The 19,842-nt window shown below is 48.3% G+C and overlaps 1 protein-coding gene across 1 annotated transcript in view; it reads left to right on the top strand.

The window, feature by feature from the left end:
* CDC42BPB (CDC42 binding protein kinase beta) overlaps positions 1-19,842 on the top strand; it is a 113,261-nt gene that overhangs the window by 52,417 nt on the left and 41,002 nt on the right. The window contains 4 exon segments of the mRNA XM_036843656.1: positions 310-405; positions 7,667-7,815; positions 16,024-16,117; positions 17,956-18,156. Of these exon segments, the coding sequence (XP_036699551.1) occupies positions 310-405; positions 7,667-7,815; positions 16,024-16,117; positions 17,956-18,156 (540 nt within the window).

Genomic DNA, 19,842 nt, shown 5'->3' with positions numbered 1-19,842 from the left:
GAGCTGGGGTGAACCTGGCGTGCTGGCCCTGGAAGTGGCGTGTGTGGGAGGGTGGGTGCGAGCCCGAGGTGGGGAGGTGAGTTCTCAGCGGCCCTTGGTGCACTGGGGTGAGGGTCGGGCTGCAGGAGCAGGAGAGAGCAGGGGTTCAGCTGGTGCCAGGAGCCCCACTGGGAGGCGGCGGTGCGCCTGGGTCCCTGCGTCCCAGAGGACGGGGGACACTGTCTCCGGAGCCTCTGTCTACTTGAGACTGTGCTCTGCAGGGCACTTTCCCGATGGACACAGACCGACTTTCTCCCCAATTCTTTACAGACGGCTTGTTTCCGGGAAGAGCGCGACGTGCTGGTGAATGGGGACTGCCAGTGGATCACCACGCTGCACTATGCCTTTCAGGATGAGAATTACCTGGTAGGTGTGGCTCGCCAAGAACTTAAGGGCTCTGGCAAACGGCATCTCACTGAAGTGTTTTGATTCCTTTGTGCTGCCATTAAAAAATGAGTGAGACACTTTGGAACTATCGTTGCTTAAATGTATATTTGACAGATAAAACTGAGGGTTTGTTTTCATGTAATCATCAGGTGGACTTTTTTCCTCTAATCGCTAGATAAGGTGCTTATTTTATTCACTTGGTTTATTATAAACTGGGGGTTTAAAACATTTTCTATCTTGAATTACGTAAAAGAATAAGAAATTGCTGTGGGGATTTAAAATGTTTGACCCTTTAACTGAGTGGCTGTTTCTGCCACGTTTCCCTGACGGCCAGGTCGGGTGGCACGTGCTGGTTCGCAGCCCTCCCCACTGGAGCCGCTGACACAGGTTTTGGGGTGACTCTTGGTCCCCTTGTTCTTGTCACCTGTTTGTTCTGATTGGAGCTGGGGCTCACTTGCGGTGTAGGCTAATCAGCTTTGTGATTCACGTGTGTGGGTAGAATTGAGCTCCAACGCCTAGTAGAACAGATGCAAGACAACCAGTTCGGAGTGAAAGGGAAACCAGACCTTTGGCTCAGGCCCTGAGTGACTCACGACTGCTTTGTTAGGACTTTCAACTCTGAGAATGACTTTCCAGGTTTGCCTAAACCTAAAAATGTCTGCACCGTGGAGCTCTGGGTAGACGGGGCCTGGGCAGACCTCAGGGAAGTCGGTCTCAGCCCAGCTCCTCCGGCCGGGGCACAGCCGGCACGTTTCCCCAGCAGTGGCCGCGCGGGGCTTCGAAGGCAGGGGCCTCGGCTGTGTTCTCGAGAACAGCTGACTTGTAAGTTCACTCTCAGTAGTGGGCTCCATTTGCTTACAACAAGTGGAGTCATGGAGGATTTCTTTTATTGATCTTAAAATAATCCCTTGCAGACATCAGAGAAATCCCTTAGATTCAGTAGTCTAGGATTAGGTAAAACAGTTTGCTATACTCTTTATTTAGATTGAAAAGATACGTGTTTTGATGGAAGGGGCGGCTGGGGTCTGTTGAGCACAGCCTATGGCTTGTCGCGGTCAGTCTTCCCGGTGGCCAAGTGAGTTAGGCATTCATGGTTTTTCACCATTTTATGAATGGGGTCTGGGGCAAGGAGGGAGGAAGTCATTTGTCCAAGCTTATCACACAGATACAGGGATTGTGCCAGGACCCAGCCCAGGCCCCTCTGGCAGGAGGTGGTGCCCGGCGCCCTCCCTCTGGCCGAGGGCAGAGTCCTCCTGCCCTGGGGCCATCTCTCCATAACCCGTTGCTTCCGGGACCAATGTCCCTGCGTTGAGTGGACTGTCTCCAGTTCACTTCCTATTTTGATAAGAACTGAATGAAGTCTCTAAGGAATGCTAGTCTGGGTCTGTACAGAAGGAAGACAACATTTTTTGTTTCAAATATTTTTCCTGCAGTCAGCATAGCGTGTTGCCAGCTTATTCTGAGTTAGGACAGCCGGTAAGGAATTCCGGTGACGGAGCATCTTCTTGAGTTTGGGAGCTGCCCAATCAGAGGTATGGTGAAAACTGCAGAGAGAAGGGTGGCAGGGGCCCTGGCGCTCCCTAGTTCGTGAACACGGGGCTGCAAGACCGGGTTTGGCTCCTGCCTCTGCCACCCGCGAGCGGCGTTTTTAGGGGCAGTCGCTGCCTTGCGGGGAGGAGGTGAGGAAGAACGAGGCGGGAAGTGGGCGGCCTGAGTGCCGCTGGGGCGCAAGGCGCAGTGGGGTGAGGGGTCTTTCGTGACACGGAGCCCACCCCACAGAGCCCGCTTGCGTTAGAGTTGCTACTGTGGGTATCTAGACTGGGCATTTCGTAAAAATTAAACTTGTTTCACCAGTAACTAAAAGGGTGTTGCCTTATTGACTTAAGTCAGGATTGTGTGTTATGTGACAGAGGACGTAATTGGTAGCGTTGTCTTATTCCAAAAATACGTTTCTACTTGCCTGCCTTATCAGCCTTTGCAGGTTACTCTTCTTGTAAACTTGTTTTCCAGGAGCCCATCAATCATATTTGGCACCGCTGTGATACACTTTTGTTTTTCTTTTCAGATTTCTAGGTGGTCAGGCAGACTGTTGAGGCTCAGCTAGATATGGCGCTTGCCTCACTCCCACTGTTTTCTTTAGCGGCTGAAGATCTTGGCCGCTCACCCACCTGCTCTCCCTCACCCGCGTTGTCCGTCCGCAGGTGCTGTGGTCTCTTCCCCCGGACTACCTGCGCTCTGCGCAGCTGTCGTTCTCCCCACCGTCCCCAGCGCTGTCACCCTCACCTCCTGCCGGGCCCCTCTCTGGTCCTGCTCCCGTCCCTCCCCCTCGAGGCTGCCCTGCACCGGGCGGCCAGAGGGAGCTGTAAGCGTGGAGCAGGGTGCAGCTTCTCATGGCTCTCAGAGGGGAGCCCGAAGTCCCCGCCGTGGCCCGCGGGGCCTGGCCTCACCCTGTCCGCACTCACCGTGCTCCGCCCCAGTCACTGGTTCCCGTGTCTCCAGGGCCCATGTTCCTGCTCCTCTCAGTCCCTTTGTCTGGAAGGCGACCCTTGGCCCAGCCGGCGCCCTCCTGCCCTTCAGACCCCCGGGCCTGGATCCTCGCGGTGGTCCGTGTGCGGGGGCCGCCAGTCGGGCCCCCCCACGCCTACAGTTGGGTTTTCTTCCTGGTCCCCGTCACTCTGAATTCCTGTGTTCACCTCCCCCCACGTGATGTCAGCCCCGCGGAGCAGGGACCCGTCGCCTGGCGGGGTGCCGACAAGTTTGTTATTGAGAGAGTGAGCGAGCAAACGTCCTTTGAGAGTCCTCTGCGTGACCGCAATTGTGCCAGGTGCGGGAGAGACAGGACTCCCGCCCGTAGAAGCTGCTCTTGGATGGAAGGGATGGGCGACGGTGCCAGGAGGCCAGGGTGGGAGGCCCGGCCGAGGCTGCCGTCGGGCAGGAGGGGGCAGGGAGGTCAGGGAGGCTTCTCAGCGGAGGGGCCAAGTGAGGTGAGTCTTGAAAGCCGAGTTCCGAGGCAGGATGGGAGGGCTGTTGAGAACCGGGATCTGCAGGGAAGGCCTCCTCCTTAGACAGGCCCGGCCACAGGCTGACGGCTGCCCTCTCCCAGGAGACAGTGCGCCGCGTTTAAGATCAAGGGCCTGCAGTCCAGTTGCCTGGGTTCACATCCTAGCTCTGCCGCTCGCTAGCTGGGTGACTTAGGCCGCGTCATCAAGCCCCCTTTCCTTACCTGTAAACTGCGGTCATGACAGTAGCTGTGGCGAGGGCTGTTTTGAGGATTAACAGTGATGGTGGCCGTAAGTCATAGAACCTGAAGGCACAGCACATCATAGTTACACCACGAATGGTAGCTCTTAGTACTAGGGTCTCCATAATACTAAAGGATTGTCTCTCTGGCTGAGTCATCGGGGAGTGGGATTTCCTTTCTCTGTTCATTGGTTCAAAGTTAACTGCTCAGACCAGAGCATCCATCTCTTAAAAGCATCAGAGGGGGCGGTCCCTGTGAAGAGCAGCTTCTCCAGCAGTAGGGGCGCTGGCTGCCGCCCTGGCTCTGGCGATGCCAGTCTCTCTCTGACTGGTGGGATGACCCCTTCAGGTCTCCACAGCCCCTGGGGCTCCTCCACCCTAGCCTTGGGTGCAGCCAGAGGGGCTGTCTTCCGGTGGAAGACTGTCTTCCGGTGGAAGGCTGCCCAGCACTGCTGGCCCCGGGCCCGTGAGCGCTGAGTGAAGGGACGGCCCAGTGCTGTCGGTGGAGCGCACCCAGCGCCTCGGCCTTTGCCCTCTTGGGGCTCTGGTTTCCATTCCAGCAGTGCATTCTCTGACCCTTCCGTGGGGATGCACCCATAGGAACTTACCTTTCAGTTTGTTCATGAAACTGTTTTTCTAATAAGAGCCGCTGGTTTTGTGATTTTAGGTAATTCACCTCCCTTTTCTGGTCCTGTGTCCTCTTCGTGTGGCAGGAGAACCTGGAGAAATAGTTTTAAACCGCACAGAACTTGATGGAGTATTATTTGTGCTTCCATTTTGGGCCATTAGCTTTTAGAGCACCTCCTGCAGTATCGAACCCTTCAGTCATTTTTTCCACTGATTAAATATATGTACGTGTATATATGTATTTTCCCTATCTAGGCAGTTATTATCTTAGCATTTGCTCTGAAGAAGATGGTCTGTCATAATCAAGGATGTTTGTCATCTCCACATATTTTTTTTCCTAAAGGAGTTGGCGTCTTCTGCCTATGCTGGTTCGTGTGTGCCTCTTGACATGATTTATAAAGTCCTTCCAATTTTGGAGGGGGAGGATTTCTCACAAAGAAAAAGAAAATGTTCCTGTCCAGGAAGTTTTCATTCTAGCATATCTTCAGAAGAAGATCATCTGTTTTTCATAATCAAGGATGTTTGTTATTTCCACATTTTTTTTTTAAGAAGTTGGCATCTTCTGCCTGTGCCAGCTTGTGGTCTAGACAAAGAGTATCCAAGTGTTGGGATGTCCTGCCCCCACGTCCCCCACACGCTTGATCCCTCCCTGGACCGATCGCAGACTCTTACCACCCATGGCCCTGGGGGAGTCGAGTCCCACACAGAGTCGGAATCAGGCAGGTCATCAACTGCTGGAATCACTCAAATGAGGTGTGGCCATTCCCGAGGTTCCCAGGCAGAGAAAGCGGGTCAGGTGCAGGTGACACAGCTTTACTGACGACAGTGATGGCTCAGTTCGCCAGGGAATGCAGCACGGACCCTGAGAATAGGTTATATAGTGTGTGCTGAGCCAGCAGAGGTACCCGACAGACCATAGCCCAAGATGCCCTTTCTCAAACATTAAATATCCTCCCTGCACTTGTAGAAACACCAGCCCTTCGGGGAGCAGACCCTTGGGGAGACTGAGGCTCAGCTGCCTATCCGTGGGCCGAGGTCTCCAGTGAGACACCGTGAATCTGCGTCTGCTCTTTCCTCTCCTGCCTTTACTGTAGGTGAAATTTCCACATACATTTATTTTCCTTTTGAATTTTGTATTTCATTAGTCTCTCACTATATCCGTGAATCAACACAAAACTATTTTAATTTTCAATTCTTTATAATGTATGTTATGGGACTTCATTCTGTTTTTTTCTTCAGACATTTTGAAAATATTATTTGTTTATTCATCTTTAACCTGATTAAAAAATGGGCGGAAGGGACTTCCCTGGTGGCGCAGTGGTTAGGAATCCACCTGCCAGTGCAGGGGACACGGGTTTGATCCCTGGTCCGGGAAGATCCCACATGCTGCGGAGCAACTAAGCCCGTGTGCCACAACTACTGAGCCTGTGCTCTAGAGCCCGTGCACTACAGCTACTGAGCCCCTGTGCTGCAACTACTGAAGCCTGCGTGCCTAGAGCCCGTGCTGTGCAGCAAGAGCAGCCACCGCAATGAGAAGCCTGCGCACCGCAACTAAGAAAGCCCGCACGCAGCAATGAAGACCCAACACAGCCAAAATAAATAAATTAAAAAAATTTAAAAATGGGCAGAAGAACTGATTAGACATTTTTCCAAAGAGGAAATGCAGATGGCCAACAGGCACATGAAAAGATGCACAGCATCGCTAATCATCAGGGAAATGCAAATCAAAACCACAGTGAGATATCACCTCACACCTGTCAGAATGGCTATCATCCAAAAGAACACAAATAACGAAACGTTGGCAAGGTTGTGGAGAAAAGGGAGCCCTCCTACACTGTTGGTGGGAATGTAAATTGGTGCAGCCAGTATGGAGAACAGTATGGCAGTTTCTCAAAAAGCTAAAAATAGAATTACTGTATGACCCAGCAATTCCACTCCTGGGTATATATCCAAAAAAACCCCACCAAAAACACTAATTTGAAAAGATATATGCACCCCAATATTCATAGCAGCATTTTTTTTTTTTACAATTGCCAGCCTCGGCATCCATCAACAGATGAACGGATAAAGAAAATGTATATATGTGTATAACATATATATAATGGAATACTACTCAGCCATAAAAAAGAATGAAATTTTGCCATTTGTAACATGGGTGGATGGAGGGTATTATGCTAAGTGAAATAAGTCAGAGAAAGACAAATGTTGTATGATATCACTTATTTGTGGAATCTAAAAAATACAACAAACTAGTAAATATAACAAAAAAGAAGCAGACTCACAGATCTATAGAACAAACTAATGGTTACCATTGGGGAGAGGGAAGGGAGGGGGCAGTATAGGGGTAGGGAATTGAAAAGGGGGTTTCTGTGGGATTATATGAGAACATGTGTGTGAAACTTGAAAATTGTAAAGCACTATAGAGTTTAAAGAGTCTTTCATTCAGTAAAAATGAAGGGGATTGAGGTAAAATATTTCTGAAGAATATGAAAAAATGATTTGTACAAATCAAAAATAATAGCACTGCTAGTTTACATAGGAAGATTTAACGATACCAAGAAATCAGTCCTTTGGGGGGCTTCCCTGGTGGCCCAGTGGTTAAGACTCTGCACCTCTATTGCAGAGGGTGCAGGTTCAATCCCTGGTCGAGGAGCTAAGATCCCATATGCTGCCCGGTGTGGCAAAAAAACCCCACAACAATATCTTGTATATTATTCAGCCATAAAAAGGAACGAAATTTGGTCATTTGTAGAGACATGGATGGACCTAGAGACTGTCATACAGAGTGAAGTAAGTCAGAAAGAGAAAAACAAATATAGTATATTAACACATACATGTGGAATCTAGAAAAATGGTACAGATGAACCGGTTTGCAGGGCACAAATAGAGACACAGGTGTCCCCTTATATGGACACCAAGGGGAGAAAGTGGGGGTGGGTGGGTGGTGGGATGAATTGGGAGGTTGGGATTGACATACATACACTAACATGTATAAAGTAGATAACTAATAAGAACCTGCTGTATAAAAATAAATAAAATGAAATCCAAAAAAAAAAAGAGAAACCAGTGGTCCTTTCATCAGTTTATAAATAGAATGTGACTTCTGTATTGAGACCATCTGATTGTGTTGTACAGGTAGAAATTTTATTGACAAGAAGAATAAGTATTTACTGAAATCTGCTCTCAACTACAGCAGCATTATGGTCCATCAGGGTCCTGGTTCTGGGGGCAAGTCCTGGATGACAGGAACAACAGGAAGCCGTCCACCCGGACTTGAGGAGCCCAGAGCTCCTGCAGTGCGAGCTGACCTTTGGTGGTTAGGTTTCGTGGTGACTCAACGTTGTCTTCTCTGCCCTTCTCTTCCCAACTGTAGTACTTAGTCATGGATTATTACGTGGGTGGTGATTTACTGACCCTGCTCAGTAAATTTGAGGACAAGCTTCCAGAAGATATGGCAAGATTCTACATTGGTGAGATGGTGTTGGCTATCGATTCCATCCATCAGCTTCATTACGTGCACAGGTAATCACCTTGTTACATATTTCATGGAAATCACCTTTAATGTGTCAGGATATTCCCTTCAGAGTCCCCTGAGTCGTGGACCCCAGTCGCAGGCTGTGCAGGGAAGCCGTGCGGTTAGCGGGTCCTCCCTTTGACTGCCGCGGCGCAGGGTGCCTTACCAGCTCGCTGCTTTGCACCCCAGCACCTGGCTCCCGGGAGACCCCAGCTTCATGTGACTGTTGTGACGCTCTAATTGCCGTCAGCTGAAGTCACCTTGTCTTTTGATATTTACCTGCCATTGGCTCATGTTCTCCCCTGCCCACCCCCCAGAGCTCATGCCTCAGTCACCCATAAAACACTCAGGAAAGAGGGCTTGAGTTGAGGAGACGGGCTCACATCACAGCATCGTAAATGAATTGAGTGAGTGTAACTGCTCTTGCATGTCAGGCGGGGGTGGGGGGGGCCCCCTCCTGCCCTCCCCCCCTCCCCCGCCAGGACAGCGGCCTTAGTGCCTCAGCCAGCCTGTGCCTCTGTGTCGGTCTCATTCTGCCATTTAAGACAGTGCTTTAGTCCTGTGGGGTTTGGGTGGGGTTTTGTTGGTTTTGTTCTGTTTTACTTACTTTTATCAAAGTATTTCACGGCGGTAGCTTTAAAAAGTCAAATAGTTGTACAGGGCTTATAACAAAACGTGAGTCTCCAGCCATCCCCCACCCTAATGCCCCTTGCCATAGGTAATGATGGACAATTTTTACTTGTTTCTTCTGTTTACTTTCATATTTCTAAATAACGGGCTTCTGTTGCTGTTTCACCTTATGTGGGGGGTGGGGAGGTCTTAGACCACGTCTGTCGAAATGGAGATTTGACTCTTTGACACAGGTAAGTACATCTCTCTCTCATCCCTGTCTCCCACACAAACTCTCAAACTTCCTTCTCCCATCTGGCCCCAGTTAGTAAAATACAGTTGGCCCTTGAACAGCATGGGTTTGAACTACACGGGTCCGCTTATACTCAGATTTCTTTCTCTAAATACATACTGCAGTCCTACACGGTCTGTGGGTGCAGACCCACGGGTATGGAGGGCTGACTGTGAAGTTTTACTCAGATTTTCGACTGCGCAGAGGTTGGCACCCCAGCCCCGGTGTTGTTCAGGGGTCAAATGTAATAACTTTTGGTTAGATCAGTGTTTGGTGTTTATAATATACTGTGTAAATATTACAGATGAGCCTTGTGGTATGAATAGTTACACTTCCTATGTAAAGTTTTGTTTCCTCTGGAGTTAATAATTGCACTGTTTTTTCTTTGGCTACTTCTCTCTTTATGTAGCTGCCACTAACTATCCCCAAATATCATGACCAAAGTATAAAGCTCTGTACATTCAGACACACCAGCCGTCCTCGGTCTACCTTCCTGGATCCATCCCTTCTGTCTTTCCCACGCCTTCCTGCTCTGGTGGCTCTCATCCTGAGGTTTCTTTTTGAGTGGAGAGGTTCTCTTCCCATCTCCCTGGGATGGGCTCCCTTGTTTTCTGAGTCGTGCGTCTTTCTCTTTCTTGGTTTATTCTTTTGATTTGGTGGCACATATCCTCCAGCAGTTTCTGGAAAAGGAGGTGTGTGAAATAATTTTTTTGAGGGGAGCATGTTAATTCCATTCACATACGTGACTGATAGATGATCCCGTGTGGAATTCAGTGTTGCCGTCGAGAGGTTTGCAGCTGTCATGAGTCCCCTGACCTTGCACTGTGGTCGGGCTGAGCCTCTGAGCCTGTCAGGGATTTTCCTAAGCAGACGCAGCTCCTGCTCTGAGGGTAGCGGTGGCTCCCAGTGTCAAAGTAACAGCCCTTCAAGTCCTGCCAAGAGTGTGACCTCGTTGCCCTGGGAGGGGGGACAGCTTGCCTGGGGCCACACGCTCCTGCCCAGGGCGCTGTGCGTAGGTCCCCGTGTCATGGGCGAGCCCAGGGACCTGCCCCCTATAGTGGTTGCTGCTTTTAGGGCCATGAGGTTTGGGACAGGGCATTTCCTCTTTTTCCTGTTTTCTTTAATGTCGTTATGACTGCTTTTATAACAGTTATTGTTGTTGTTTTCAACATTAGATTTTATACTTTTCTTGAGAGAACTTTGCCTAATTCACAACAGAGAGGTGAATGTCTTTGTATTTGTCACAGAGCTCCAGGGAAATTAATTCGACTGCCTTTTGAATAGCTTATTCTTTCCTGTTTTTCCCTAATTAGAAAGCTTTCTCCTCATTTTCTTAATTGGTTGTGTAGAAGTTTTGCTCTATCTTTTAATCTCTGGGCATGGTAGAAAACATTAAAATAATTCGAAAACTTTTTTTCCCTCAAAGTCAACTCCATATTCAGACTAAGTGCTTGAATGACCTAGTGAAAACAGTAAGCTTTGCGTTTTTGCTAGGAAGTTCACAAAGTTTGGTAATACAGGAAGTCAGTCCTACCCAGTCTCGGGGATGTGCTGTAAGTTGAGGCTGCATTTGGCGGGGCCAGAAGTAAATGAGTTTCATCAGCACGGGAGTGTTATCACTGGTGGATTTGAGGAGCGTGGTTCAGACCGTAGCTTGGGGCCCTTTCCTGTGGGAGGATGTGGGCCTTGGCGACTTCAGGCTTCTGCATGCAGAACGGCTGCTCCCCGGCTTTGGATCCCTGCGAGGCTCACTGTGCAAGAAGCAATGGGGAGCTCGGACCTGGGAGCCCACCACCCTGGTGGGTGCTGCCGCTTCCTGAGAGGTCAGCCCCAGATACCAGCAAGGCAGAGATCGAGAGCGACAGGCTCACAGAGGATTGCAGCTGGGAAATCACATCCCCAGAGAGAACAGAATACGTACAGCTTACGATCGAAATAAGAACAGGTACGCTTTTAAGAGAAGGAATATTCAGAAAACAAAAAGGCCTTAGAAAAGAAAAACTAGAAAGCTGAGTAGAAGAGGTGTAGAGTAGGAGTAGAGGAACTGGACGAAGACAGAGGTGGTCCGGGGCCTCCAGGAGCCGGGCTGGCACGGAAGCCCGTCCGTGGAGGCACGGGGACCAGCCCTGCGCCACCTCCACCGAGCCTGTGGGTTGGTTTTGCAGTAGGAAGCCTCACGGGCGCACTGCGTGTCGCTCAGAAATGGGACAGCAGTGGGCGGGAGGGCCTCCCTTCTCAGCGCGTCACGGGCAGAACAGGAAAGGAAAATCAGACTGCAGTCTGTCCAGGGCTGTCATCCCACCCACCCAGCCACCCGGCCCCACCCCAGCCAATTCCACCGTTTTAACCAGAGTCACAACAGCCGACAGAGAAAAGGCACTTGCGGGGGACTGGAGCTGCTTCTCAGCTGTGCGCCTGACTCTACTGGAAAAGCTGCCACCACCGGGTTTGGAGGGAGGATGGGCTGGGTTAGTCCCAAGCAGGGTGGTGGCCCATGGGGACTGTCAGCTCTTGGATTGGCTGCTCTCTCGGTTGGTGCTGTGGGGGCCAGCTGCCCAGCTCAGAAGCACTGCCCTCGGCCTCCCTGCGGGTGTGCTGAGAGGGCCTTTCCTGGTAACCTCCCTGCATGCAAATGGGCAATTCAGGGTTTTTTTAAATAATATTTATTGATGATATTATATTTTAAATAGAGAGTCATGCTGCCCAGATAATCCAACACCATTGAAAAAAAAGGTGCACGCAGATGGTTAGCATGTGAACACCTCTGGAGGGTATAAAGGGAGAGGGGCAGCCTTTGTGAAGACCCTCCCCACCCGTCTTCTTAGACTCAAGTCTTGATTCACTGCTGCATAGTTAGGACTTTTCCCCCTTTGTATCTAAAAGCAATCTGTGGGGAGACACTTTAAGATCGTGCATACATCCTCTTCAGAGTTTCCCCCTACATTTAGTATCTGTTGATGATTTTTGCCTGGGCCAGCCTTTACTGTGATGGTTGCAAAATGACGATTTCCAAACTCCAGGATCCCCTCCACTATGAAGCACCTCCCTTCTCTCCCATTTGTCGATTTATTACCAGTGTGGGTACATGGATCCTTTGTCGCCCCAACGGTTTATAATTTGTTATTGTCTGAATTCTTTTTATGCTTATATTGTCCCATATTTGGCCAGTGGAAGCCCCTTCTAGCTGACTCCCATGTTTCTGACATGCCCTCATCGTTTTTGAGAACTGCCTTAGTTTCTGGCTCATCTCGTACCTTCTCTGAGGAACCCTGGTTCCTTTAGTGGGGAATGGTTTTAAAGACCATATCTGGGTGCTGGGTGTGCTCAGAGTTACAGGGTGTCTGCTTTAGGCCCCTCAGTGGGCAGAGTAAAGTGCATGTCCGTACATGTCTGCATTTATACACACAGACCCATGTCTAATTTGGGAATCACGAGTTACCCTTTGGCTTTCTCCCGTTCCATTTCCGTCTCCTCCTCTGGCTCCCAGCAGCACCATCACGTCCAGTCATTTGCCCAGCCCTGCCATGTATCTGAAGTAGCTTCAGAATCGCTCTGCTTTATTACTATAATTTATAAATTTATTTATTTATTTACTTATTTTTGGCTGCGTTGGGTCTTCGTTGTGCGCAGGCTTTCTCTAGTTGCGCCGAGCGGGGGCTACTCTTCGTTGCGGTGTGTGGGCTTCTCATTGCGGTGGCTTCTCTTATTGCGGAGCACGGGCTCTAGGTGCGCGGGCTTCAGTAGTTGTGGCTCACGGGCTTAGCTGTTCCGCGGCATGTGGGATCTTCCCCGACCAGGGATCGATCCCGCGTTCCCTGCATTGGCAGGCGGATTCTTAACCACTGCACCACCAGGAAGTCCTGAGCTACCAGGGACCCTCGCTCTGCTTTTATCCTACTAAAAACAAACCTAACCCTAGCCCTAACCCCACCTCCCAACTGCAAGTGTCAGGTTCTCTGCCGAAAGTTACTTAGGTTTGGGGTTTTTTTCTACCCCATTTCCCTTCAGTGCTGTTGTGTTATTTGTTTGAAATACAGTTGGGTTCACTGGTTTCATCAGCTTTCCATTTCAGGCGCCCCTTCCCATCTTCGTTGATTTCATTTCATTTTTTAAGCATGTAGAACACAAGCATGCTTCGATAATACCAAAACTAAACAAGGTTATACTCAGAAATGTCACTCCCTTCCTTATCGCATCCACCTCATTCCCTGCCCCTTGTAAGTAACCAGTTCCTTGTTTTCTGTTTATCGAGTGTGTGTGTGTGTGTGTGTGTGTGTGTTTATATATGCAAGATGAGCAGATATGTTTCCTTATTTCTCCTTTTCTTAAACAAAAGGTAGCATGGTTAAATATGCCCTTATGCATTTTGTTATTTTCACTTAACATATATCCTAGAAATCATTCTGTATCAGTTCATGGAGCTCTTCATTCTTTTTTACCTTTGCATAGCACTCCACATATATCGGTACCATAGTTCATTCTCCTGTGGGTGGATGTTTAGGTTGTTTCTAGTATTTTGCAATTATAAATAATGCAGTAATGAATAACCTTGTACATACATCTTTTTGTATTGTCGGTGTGTCTTTAGGGTGAATTCCTAGAAGTGAGATCACTGGATCGACAGAGAAATAAAATGCATATTAGATATATACTAACATTTTTTATTAGCTTTATCAGATGTTGCCAGTTTCCTTCCATAGAGATATACCTTTTTGTGTTCCTACCAGCAGTGTATGAAAGTGCCTGTTTGCTTGCAGCCTTGGCAACATAGTGTATTTTTATACTTTTGCCATCTGATGGATTAGAGATGGTATACAGTTGGGTTTTTTTGGTTTTGTTTTTTGTCTTTCTTGTGGAGTTGAATTTCATTTTTATATCTTTCTGTGTGTGTCTGTGTGAGTTGTTTATTTCATGTCATTTGCCCATTTTTCTGATTTCTAGTTTTTTCCCTTCAGTTGCTAAATATTTGCCCTTTATCTGTAATATATGTTGCAAATATTTTTTCCCAGTTTGCCATTTGCTTTTTGATTTTGCTTATTGTAGTCTTTTGCCATGCAGATTTTTTAATGTATTAAATTTATTGGTCTTTTATTACATTGGGATTTTGAGTCATAGTTAGAAGTACTTTTTTTTTTAAAAACCCCAGAGAAAACGAGAACCCATGTTTTCTTCTAATAGTTTTATTTTTTACGTATGGATCTCTGATCCATTTGGAGTTTATTCTTGTATAAAGAATGGATCTGATTTATCTTTAACTAAAAGGCTCTTCAGTTCTCCCAGCATGAAACTTATTTGTGTCTTTGCCCACTGATTTGAGATAACATCTTTATTATATACTCAGTTTCTTTATGAATTTGGTCTGTTTCTGGACATTCTATTCTGTTCCATTGTCGTCTTTCTCTCTGTGCTCTGGGACCACACTACTTTAATCATGGAGGCTCGAAATCACGTAGGGCCAAGTCCCCCCATCATACCTCTTTCTCTTCAGTGTTTTTCTAGCTATTCTTCCATGTTGGTTGTTCCATATCAACTTGTCTGGCTCCAAAAAACAGGACATTTTATTTATTTATTTTTAAATTTGATGGGCCCTTTAGTCTGTAGATTCAGGTCTTTTTTACTTCTGGAAAGTTCTCTTGGAGTATAGTTTCAAATGTTAGTTATGTTTTATTGTTTTGATTTCTTTAGGGACTCCTGTTATGTATATGTTGTGCCTTCTTTGCTTGTCTTCCATTTCAGTCTCCAGCTACTTTCTCTCTGACCCTTTTTAATTCTTTGTCTCATTTTTATTCTTCCAGACCTTTTCCTCCATTTCTTCAATGCCTTTCATTAGATTTTTATTTAAATTGATTCTCCTTTGGCATCTTATAATTTAGTCTTTATTTCTATTAAGATTTTGTCTTTTTCTTCTATTTCTTTCCTGGGTTAAATCAACTCTCTTTTCACTTCTCCCTATGTTTGTCTAGTTCTGTTTGTAGTTTTTCTTATTTGCTTTTTGTTTTGCCACCCTGCAGGGCATGTGGGATCTTAGTTCCCTGACCAGGGATTGAACCCACACCCCCTGCAGTGGAAGCGTGGAGTCTTAACCACTGAACCACCAGGGAAGTCCCCTGTTCTTAGTTTTTATTTTTCTGACTCTCTGAGAGATTATATTGTTTTGTTTTTCATATTCCTGAGTGTTTATTTAAGGAGATTTATTTCAGTTTGGAGTGCTAGAAGGGTTTTTTGCTTTGTTTATCTTTTTGGGTAAGAATTGTCATCATCTTTTGCTCACGTTTCTTTGTGAGACTCGTCGGTGGTGTTGGGAGTAGTTGGTGCTCCCGTGTGTTTTCACTGAGGTGCAGCATTCTGTCACGTGAGGACAGCCCACTGCTTTACCTGTCTCCTGCAGGCGGACGTTAGGTGGATCCCACTTTGTGGCTATGACGAGTCGTGCTGCTGGAAACCTCCTTGTACTCCTCTTGGTGAATGTCTTCCTCTGTCTTTAATGTTTATGTTCCTTTTCGTGCTTATGTGGCTTTTCCAGTCGCATAAGCTTATTCTGCCAGGAAGGAGGGCTAGTTCCTTAAAGTCCACCCCGCCGTCCCCGCATCCCTGCCCGGTGTTGGCAAGTGCACAGAACAGTCAGTAAGACCACGGGTTTAGTGGAACGGTTTACTTTCCTGCTGCTGTGTAACTGGGCAGACTACTCCGCTCTGGAGCTTCCCTGTCGTTGTCTATAAAATACAGTTTGGGGGTACGTGGTGCTTTGTTGGTCTGTAGGTGTTTTGCCCCAGTTGCTCAGGCGTCTCTTCTCAGTGGTAACCTTGACTCGCTTCACACTCTGTCCCTCTACCTCTTTTTATATCTCCTCCTGTTTCTTTGTAGCACTTGCCCCGTGGATTGTACTCAGGGGTGCCAAGACCATGTGCATATCTGTGCATTTGCATGTTCATTTCCTGACACCCCAGCTGGTGTGAGGCTTCGTGAAGGCAGGGCAGCGCCATCTTGGTACTGTCGTAGGCCCGGGCTCGAGAGCAGCGCCTGGCACGAGGCAGGTGCTCTGGAAGCATTAGTTCGCAGGCTGGGTGGGTGGGTGGGAACAGTAACGGTGTCTCGGCGTGTTAATGGGGGATTAACTGCTGTACAGGAATGAGCGCCAGTGGTGACTGCTGCTGCCATGCCCGACTGCATCATCGCGGGGACGTTTTCTTGGATTGTTACAGCTGTCATGACTGATGCTAGCGTTTCCCCCGATGACCTGCTACCAGTTAAGGGCTTTGGCCTACCTAATGTGTTGCATGGAAATGGTTAATTTGTGTATTTATTTTACTAACAGAGACATTAAACCTGACAATGTCCTTTTGGATGTGAATGGTCATATCCGCCTGGCTGACTTTGGATCGTGTTTGAAGATGAATGATGATGGAACTGTAGGTATTTTTGTTGGAGATTTTCCATTTGGTTTTGGGGTTTGCTTGCAATTAGAAGGGGCTTATTTACATTTTCAATTTGAGATACAATTAAGAAACCAAGTTTATTAATGTAAATTAAGGCGAATGCACTTAGGAGACAGTTGAAATTTTCTATTAAGTTTAAAACATCTTTATTGTTTTTTATGTTTACAAAAATAATACGTATGCCTTCTAAAAGGGGGGTTGTCAGGTTTCCTCAGATCCCTAGGCAGCTAAAAGCGTGCCAGCACGGCAGTGAAAGAGAGGCAGCCCTTGGGTCCTTGCTTAAGATGCCTGCGGGGTGGGCAGACCTTAACTGGTGACGGTGCATTCTCGCTTCTGTCTGGGGCGGGACTTCCTGTCAGCCAGGGGTGTTGCAGATGTAGAAATGGGGGCCTCGATACCCCTGTTCCAAGGGCCAGCGGACACTCCCTGCACAGCAGGAGGACCTCCCCGGAGTGGCCGTCGCCGGGAGGCTGGGCTTGGGCCTCAGCTGGACCAGCACGCTGGCTGAGTGGCCTCAAGTGGGGCTGCCGCACCTCACTCAGCTGCTTCCAGCCAGCGGCTTCCACCGCGTTAGGGAATCGTCTGCGTTCTCCCTTGCGGCCCTTGTCGCAGTTTCAGTGTGAGGTGTTTGGGAGACTTTTCTTCTTTAGAACCTACACATATCATAAAGTCTGATGCATCTACTTCTCCAGAGGAGAGCAGACCCCCGCCCCGCTTCTTACTGTGGGTTTTCAAGCAGCAGTAAAAAAACCTGTAAAACTGGCATCACTTGACAGTGTTTTCAAAAGAGTGAAGCGATTTACTCACTTTCTCTCCACAAAGCCAGTCTCTTATTTCTGGAAGTCTTGACCACGCGTTGATTGATATATTGGTGCTGTCCCTGAAGCCAGTCTTGTAACGACGGGAGCAGTGGCCTTGGTCTGAGCCAGAGCGTTGGTCACCTTTCTTACCTGCATGGCACTCCCGTCCCGGTGGCACTCACCCTGCGATAGCTCCCGACAGCTGTCGCCCTGCTGCCCGGTCGGAGCTCCTGAGGACTCCCGCTGAGTCATTCGGATGGCTCTGGGGCTGGCACCCAGGGAGAGCCTGGTCTGTGCAGACGGGCCTTCTTGCTTGTTGTCTCCATGTCCTGCCTGGCCCTCAGGCCTGTGGACCCCACGTGCTCTGAGGCCGGTCTGTGACCTCTCAGCCTACGCAGCCCCCTTGCCTTCTCCGGGATGGTTGCCACCTTGCCAGTTGTAGCTCACCATAGAGGTGTCGCTACGTTCAGGTCCATTCCCAGTGCCCCATGTAGGGAGTGTCCAGGCACCCAGCTGGTCCCTGGACCTACTTCCAGACATTCCTGTTTGGGGGCCAGAGGGTAGGGTGTGGGTGAGCAGCCTGAACTTCCCCTGGGAGCATGTTAGAAATGCAGCATCTTAGAATCTCTGTCTCACAGGTGCATGGTGTCCCTGCATGAAAATCTGAGAAGGGCTGGGCTGGATGCACGTGGTCCTTGGACCACACTTTGAGCCGCAGTGGAGAATGTGGGTCTGCAGTGCCACATGGAGGCTTGGTGGGCATTTGGGCGTTGAAAGACCCAGTGTGCAAGAGTCTCGTGCATTCCGGACACTGCCTGATGTTTAGTGCTGTAGGAACACTTATTTGCATTGAATTTTGAATTCTTAGGTTTTTAAATCATGATCAGGTGCCAGTTTTATTCCATGATGATTTCATCATCTGCTGTCCCTATTTTAGAGAAAGTAATTAGGAACTTGAAAGTAGAGATGCCCTAGGGTTTCCCTTCAACACCAACCGCCCTCTCCCCTAAGGTGCAGTCCTCTGTGGCCGTGGGCACCCCTGACTACATCTCCCCAGAGATCCTGCAGGCGATGGAGGACGGCATGGGCAAGTACGGCCCTGAGTGCGACTGGTGGTCTCTAGGCGTCTGCATGTACGAGATGCTTTATGGAGAAACACCGTTTTATGCAGAATCCCTTGTGGAGACCTATGGAAAGATCATGAACCATGAAGTAAGCTGTTGCATTTCCACACCCTGTTTGTTCTAGTCCCGAGGACTGGGGACTGGGGAAGAGGGGTGGGGTGGGGCAGGCTGGGCAGCCAGACGGGAGTCTGCACAGGCTGCTGGCACGGAACACGTGGGTGGGAGGGGAAGTTCCAGCGACGATCCTGTTTCCTGGTGGAGGGTGACGGGTTCATCCGGGCCAGGATCCCTGCAGGAGACGTGGGCTTCGGGAGGAGGACGCAGGTACCCGCGGTGCCGTGTGGGGTGGGAATTGCCAGAGAGGGTGGCCCACTGACCACTTTGACCTGTGCGTCTGGATCTGTCAGATGCCAGCTCAGACTCTCAAACCTGTTTGCCCAGAAGTCAGTTGTCATGAACAGATCACACATCTCAACATAGTAGCGTTCTTAGTCCTTTCTTGATCCTATTTCTTTTCCTCTTATTTTTCCCCTTTCCTTTTCCCAGCTGTTCATTTTTCACTTCAACATTGCTTCTGTTTCCTTCGTTTTTCTGTTTATTATTTCTTCTTCCATCTAATGTTTTTGTCATCTGTGTTTTTTCTTCATACTCCTTATCAAATGTCTTTCTAATGCCAGTTTCATCCTTTCTGCCTGTTGCTTATAGCATTCTTTTTTTCCGCACCTGCTCTGTCACTCACACACCCCAGCAAGGTTCCCACTTGTCTGCCATCTGTCCTGCAGCCCTGTCTCCCTTTATTTGCTCAAGTAGGGAGCAGATGAACACTAAAGTGGTAAAGGGTCTTCTGTTTAAATCAAAGCAAGTTATACTGTTTTTTTAAAAAAACACTTTTCCCAAAGTAGATATAATTTTTTATTTATAAATTAATATATACTTACTATAAAAACTTCAGATATGCAGAAGTGCATGCCGTAAATAGATGGTGAAAAACACCCCTTGCACTTCTCAGTGTTGAGCGTGGTTAAGGTAACAAGTAGGACTTGGTTAAATTCTAAGACCTGCTGTTTGCAAGCGCCTGCCGCCTGTGGGGCCTGGCCTAGTGGTCTCTTCGTTCTTTTATTCAGTCTCCACCGCAACCCTGGACAGCAGGGGCGGCTCAGTGCTCAGGCCCACTGTGCCATGGTGGTGTGTGGCCTTGTGGACTTAAGCTGGCGTGGGGGGGTGGCATTTAAATAAATGGCATCACATTGCATATGACCGGGGTCTTAGTCATCTTTCTGCTCAGCACGTGGAGGGGACCTTACTCTCTGTGTATGTGTGCACCACCTCTTATTTTAACAAGTCCTTTTTTGATGAGCATTTAGGTGATTTTCAGTTTTCTTGGTCAGAATAGAATGGCATCATGAACATGTTATGTTTTCTCTTTGGGACCGTTTCTCTAGGCTAAATTTTTAGAAGTGGAACTGCCACAGCTGTTGGTAAAATGCGTTCTGAAAGGCTGTGCCAGTTTCTCTCCCACCCACAGCCTGTTGTCAACATTCTTTGCCACCTCGATAGGTGAAAATTTATCACTGTTTTAATTTATGTGCAATGTGGTAACAAGTCTGCCATGAATAAAACCAGCAGGACTTATGATTTTTATGTTTGCTTTTCTGGAATTCAGTTTCATTAGCTTTGGTTGCACTTAGTTACCACGAAATAAAAAGTGACTGTTGTTTTGGAGCTATTGTTTCTACTCTGTTCCCTGTGATGTCTGTGCACCTTAGATTTTTCT

The sequence above is a fragment of the Balaenoptera musculus genome, chromosome 2 (genome assembly GCF_009873245.2).
Source record: "Balaenoptera musculus isolate JJ_BM4_2016_0621 chromosome 2, mBalMus1.pri.v3, whole genome shotgun sequence".
NCBI classification, from domain to species: domain Eukaryota; kingdom Metazoa; phylum Chordata; class Mammalia; order Artiodactyla; family Balaenopteridae; genus Balaenoptera; species Balaenoptera musculus.
Note: the sequence above shows the minus strand (reverse complement) of the source record. Positions and strands in the feature narration are given on the sequence as shown.